Genomic DNA, 6,270 nt, shown 5'->3' on the forward strand with positions numbered 1-6,270 from the left:
TAATGTTTAAAACACCAAAAGGGGTTCCCGCCCAGAATGATTCTGCAAACGTCTTCTAAATCCTGACAGTTTTCTGAAAAAGCTATAGTTTCTATATCAGTGGCTCTCAAACTATGTAATTGGCCGCCGACTCCCATCTCAAAATATGTTTTTTTCAGAGACCTCCCCAGAATTTAAGCAAAGATTTGAGTTAAAAACGTTCGCTCTGAAAGAATATATATTCAAAGATTTGTGTCACATTTTCACGATCTTTCAAAAATAGCAGATCTACAAGCTTGTTCACCCCCAAAATGATGTATTTTCCCGCATGGAGCCTTGAATTCATGGACATTTCTTTGTTTTTGTTGATTCCTGAGCCAATAATTTGATGACGCAGTGTATGAAGTGTATCTGGTAGGAGACTCAAACAAACAGTGTACCGGATACACTGCTGGTCATCAAATTATTGGCATGCGAGAACAAAAACATCTCCATGAATATTCAAGGCTCCATGGTGTGGGTAATTGATAGAAAATAAGTATTTTTGGGGGGTGAGCTATCCCTTTAAGCACATTTTGGATTGTTTGTTTTCCTTGCAAGCACGTGGCTTTCACTTTGCTGCATTTCAAATTGAAATATTGTATTCTGAGAAGGGACTCTTACGGGACCCAAACTTGCAAAAATGTACTATGAATTAACCACCCTATTTCAAATATAGTGGAAATAGCTGATCTGTGTTAGATCTGCTATTTAACTATTTATTAACATTTCTTTTTTGGGGGGATTTATATAATCATGCAACATGAATTTATGTTATTTACAGCTATTAGGTATAGTAGTGGGGCGAGATGGAAAAGGGGCGACCGTACCCGTTACCTGCATCCCTATTCTGGGGGCGAACATTAGCCGAAAAGAGCAGATCTACAAGCTCACAATTGGTCGCAGACGCGTTGTTAGCTTGTAGATCGTCTATTTTCGGCAAAGAGGTTTGATGTACAGGGAAAAAAGAAGGTCAAGTTTACAATGTGTTTACAATGTGTTGAGGGTTTAAGTGGTTAAATGTCTGACAAAACACATTTAACATGAATTAATTAATTTAATTAAATGTGTGTGTGTGTGTGTGTGTGTGTGTGTGTGTGTGTGTGTGTGTGTGTGTGTGTGTGTGTGTGCGCGCGCGCGAGAGAGGAGGGAATCTCTGCTTCATCTCTCTCTGAGCTAATAAGAGGTCCTTGGCCTGAAAAACGTTGTCGACCCCTGGTTTAAAACGCAGAACATCAACCCTGACAGAACGACTGCTGGAGACACTCTCATAAATTTCACTGCTTCTCATCCAATGGGAGCACAATCTGGCAAGAGTGACTTTGCACCACCACTAGCATATAGACCACTGAGCCAGGCAAGATTAATCAACCCCAGAGTAATTAAATGAATCCATGTCAAGTAGCAGTTCAAGTCAGGACAGCCATCCAACACCACTAGCCAGTCAGTCATAAAGATAACGACCCCTGCTTTCTGAAGCAAACAGCATCCTGATGCATTCCCATACAGAGATGACATGCCGGCTTACAGTGTGACGTAAGTCTCATTTATTGCGACAGTAGGTCGCAGATTACTATGAAAACCTGTTATGAAAATGTATATGTTTAAAAACGGTGAAATATTAATCTTCGGGTTCAGAAGCAACATATGGGGGTTCTTTAAGGTGGTTAAAGAATAAAGTGAAGGATGTTGTGTGATCGTGGGTCATTCAGTTTGGCTGCATACGTGGTGTGAGCTTGCCCCAGTTCTGTCAAGTATAGAGCTTTGGCAGTGGCACCTGTTGGGGGGGGGGGGGGGGGGGGGGGGGGGACCAAGGGGGCCACGATTTAACCTGACATTGAACACCAGCAGAGGAATGTATTTAGCTAAATTCATAGTCCATTGCACGATTGCTTGGCAAAAATAAAATAAAGTGCAAGCAAACAAGGCTGTTTGAAGCTTGTAAATGTGTTCCTTTCGGCAAGTGATTCCCTCGTATTCCCTTGAGTATAAATTAGGGCTTTTCTAGAGAGAGAGAAAAGAAAAGTAAAGTAGACTCACCACTTTGTCCTCCTGCAGACCAGATGAAACAGCGCCCCATGTGGATGAAAGGACAGAGAGACGAAATTAGTCTGAATCATTCCAATGTGAGTGCAAGCGAGAGAGAGAGAGTGAGTGAGTGAGCGTGCGTGCGTGCGTGCGTGCGTGCGTGCGTGCGTGCGTGCGTGCGTGCGTGCGTGCGTGCGTGCGTGGGTGCGTGCGTGGGTGCGTGCGATTGTGAGTTGGTCCCCAACGGTAGGTCTTCCATTGTGTGTGTATAGTGTGCAGGTGTGTGTGTATCTTTATATGTGATGTGAAATGTCACAATTTGTGGCAATGTTGAGGAAAAGGCGCGCGCGTGCAGAGGTTGAGAGTGACTTCATCTACAGCAGTGGTTCCCAAAGTAGGGTCCGGGGACCCCCAAGGGACCATGAGGCAGTTCCAGGGGGTCCCCAGCTAAATTATAGTTAGGTACCGAAATGGACCCTTATTGGTCTGTAACTCAGAGTGTACAAATGGAACCACAGAGGGGTGTCTCAGAGTTAAATTAACATTGATTTACATCAGGGTCCCAGAGATAGAAATTTGTCTTTTGCAATCCACCCAATTGCAGACCCCTGAGCACAAGTTTATGGGCATGGCACAGACTTCCAAATACAAGGACAATAAGTTGACAATTATATCCCACGGCCATAATACGTTCCACCAAAGGCTGATATTTCATAAGTTTGGATGTAAAACAAGTGTCCATATACAAATCAAATGGGCAGCCTATTTCAAAGATAGTGACAGTTTTTCTAATATCATTAATGAACACAACACACACACACACACACCTTCAGCAGGTGGCCCCTGCTGTGTGTGTATAGGGCAGCTTGGACCCCTTGAGGTCCAGAGACAGAAAGACAGAGACCTCCTCCTGGTCCACAGCACAACCTAATGCCCAATTAACCTTTAGCAGCTCCTGCCATGGGTCTCTCTCACACACACACACACACACACACACACACACACACACACACACACACACACACACACACACACACACACACACACACACACACACACACACACACACACACACACACACACACACACACACACACACACACACACACACACACACACACACACACACACACACACACACACACACACACACACACCTGCATCTCTAACACACAAATAGCTACACATCATCAACACATGCACACAGCACAAACGACACACATGTGACACACATATGTGCTGTGTACTTCACCACATGTGCGTGCACTCACACTCACACTCACACACACACACACACACACACACACACACACACACACACACGTCATCGCCTCCACCTGAGATCCAACACCTGTGGCCGACTGACCTGGATAATCAGCAATGATTTTGTATACACTCTCTATTTATTATGTGTCAGAAAGGCAGTGTCTCTCTCTCACCGTGTTGGAGCGCAGTGAGACTCGGCCGCCGCAGCGCGCGCAGAACTTGGTCTGGCAGTAGGAGCACAGGTTGCCGCAGCCGTCGGCGAACTTGGTCTTGTGGCAGATGCCGCAGGTGGGCGCGTCGTCACGGTGCGCAGAGGAGGAGCCCGCCGCAGACGTGGCCTGGCGTACCACCGTCTCCCTGTAGCTGGACAGCTGCTGCTGGAGGCCGAGGCCCCTGTAGGAAAGATACATCACATGTTATACTGCTGCTGGAGGCCCCTGTAGGATAGATACATCACATGTTATACTGCTGCTGCTGGAGGCCCCTGTAGGAAAGATACATCACATGTTATACTGCTGCTGCTGGAGGCCCCTGTAGGAAAGATACATCACATGTTATACTGCTGCTAGAGGCCCCTGTAGGAAAGATACATCACATGTTATACTGCTGCTGCTGGAGGCCCCTGTAGGAAAGATACATCACATGTTATACTGCTGCTAGAGGCCCCTGTAGGAAAGACACATCACATGTTATACTGCTGCTAGAGGCCCCTGTAGGAAAGATACATCACATGTTATACTGCTGCTGGAGGCCCCTGTAGGAAAGATACATCACATGTTATACTGCTGCTGCTGGAGGCCCCTGTAGGAAAGATACATCACATGTTATACTGCTGCTGGAGGCCCCTGTAGGAAAGATACATCACATGTTATACTGCTGCTAGAGGCCCCTGTAGGAAAGATACATCACATGTTATACTGCTGCTGGAGGCCCCTGTAGGAAAGATACATCACATGTTATACTGCTGCTGCTAGAGGCCCCTGTAGGAAAGATACATCACATGTTGCTGCTGGAGGCCCCTGTAGGAAAGATACATCACATGTTATACTGCTGCTAGAGGCCCCTGTAGGAAAGATACATCACATGTTATACTGCTGCTGGAGGCCCCTGTAGGAAAGATACATCACATGTTATACTGCTGCTGGAGGCCCCTGTAGGAAAGATACATCACATGTTATACTGCTGCTGGAGGCCCCTGTAGGAAAGATACATCACATGTTATACTGCTGCTGCTGGAGGCCCCTGTAGGAAAGATACATCACATGTTATACTGCTGCTGGAGGCCCCTGTAGGAAAGATACATCACATGTTATACTGCTGCTGGAGGCCCCTGTAGGAAAGATACATCACATGTTATACTGCTGCTGGAGGCCCCTGTAGGAAAGAGAAACAAGTTACAAGTGAAAAGTCAGGGATTGAAAATGTAGTCGAGTAAAAGGTATTGCTATCAAAATGTACTTTAGTACAAAAAAGTATTACGTTACTTTTTATGCAGCATGTCTCATTTTATATAGGGCTGAAGTGTATAATGTATGTTTTGTAATAAAAACCAAAGTAACTAGTAAATCAAGTTTTCAAATAAATGTAGTGGAGTAAAAGTACAATATTAGTAAAAGTATTGGAAATTGAAAATACTCAAGTAAAGTACAAATACCTCAGAATTGTACTTAAGAAAATGTTCTTAGTTTCCACCACTGAAAGTAGCAATAATACTAATAGAGAGAAAAACAACTACAGATTATACTTGCTACAAGGCAATAAAGGCATGACAAACAGATTGTGGTGCTGTACAGAAATAAAGAGAACTTTGAAGGAAAACCCCCAGTCAATTTATTTTAGTGACTCAACTCAACTCAAACTTTATTTATATAGCACGTATCACAACGACCAATGGTCGACCAAAGTGCTGTACAGATTAAAAAATCACACCCGTGTGAACTGAGTGGTGTAAGGTCTTATATAGACTGATCAGCTGTGGTCTGACGTAATGTCAGTGACGCAATGTCTCATTCCAGCCAATCACAATGCACCATGCTAATTTTTTGGTACGAACAGACAGACAGACGGACGGACAGACAGACACGTAAACTAACAAAGCCAGTCGTAGGAGTGGTTTACACCACTCAAAAATAGAAAAGACAGAACAGTACATGCAAACATAACTAAAGTGCATGGCAACAATATGGAGGAACAGGAAGACAAAATAAGAATAAATAAAGCTATAGATAGTATAACATTTACATAATCAGGCATTGTCAAAGGCCACAGAGAAAAAGTGAGTCTTCAATAGGGACTTAAAAACCTCTAATGAGGTAGCAGAGCGAATGTGGAGGGGTAGGCTGTTCCAGAGTCTAGGGCCGGCCGCTGCAAAGGCCCGGTCACCTCTCATCTTGTATTTAGTTTTGGGGTCGGTCAGCAGTAGCTTGTCAGCTGACCTGAGGGGTCTGAGCGGAACATACAGGTCAATGAGTTCAGACAGGTACAGGGGAGCCAGCCCATTTAGGGCTTTAAAAACAAATAGCAAAATCTTAAAATTGATTCGGGAATGGACAGGAAGCCAGTGGAGGGAGGCTAGGACCGGACATACTACTGTACATTACAGTATGACATGAGAGAGAGAGAGAGATTTGTACGTCTCTAAATGTTTTTGATGAATTGAACATTGTGGACCCTATTGGAAACAAGTGTAATGCTTAATTGGGTCGTCCACTCACAGTTAACAGCCTTTGTATTGAGTTTGTGCATGAAATGTACTGTAATTCTGCAAACTGTTAATACATTTTTCAATCAATCAAGAGAGAGAGAGAGAGAGAGAGAGAGAGAGAGAGAGAGACTCATCACCCACAATTGACTCTCGCCCTCTCAGTTCAAACTAAAGGAATGGTGACAATAGCCGGAATGAGACCAAAGCCTCCCTCTCTGCAGAGGGAGAAACAAAAATAGCAACCTGTTTGTGAG

The 6,270-nt window shown here is 44.4% G+C and overlaps 1 protein-coding gene across 1 annotated transcript in view; it reads right to left on the minus strand.

Moving 5' to 3' along the window:
• rims1a (regulating synaptic membrane exocytosis 1a) overlaps positions 1 to 6,270 on the minus strand; it is a gene marked incomplete at its 5' end in the record, with an annotated part of 106,343 nt that overhangs the window by 68,398 nt on the left and 31,675 nt on the right. Inside the window, 2 exons of the mRNA XM_079511506.1 lie at positions 2,059 to 2,070; positions 3,486 to 3,705. Of these exons, the coding sequence (XP_079367632.1) occupies positions 2,059 to 2,070; positions 3,486 to 3,705 (232 nt within the window). The remainder of the gene's footprint in view (positions 1 to 2,058; positions 2,071 to 3,485; positions 3,706 to 6,270) is intronic.

This window comes from Electrona antarctica (genome assembly GCF_951216825.1).
Source record: "Electrona antarctica genome assembly, chromosome: 10".
Classification (NCBI taxonomy): domain Eukaryota; kingdom Metazoa; phylum Chordata; class Actinopteri; order Myctophiformes; family Myctophidae; genus Electrona; species Electrona antarctica.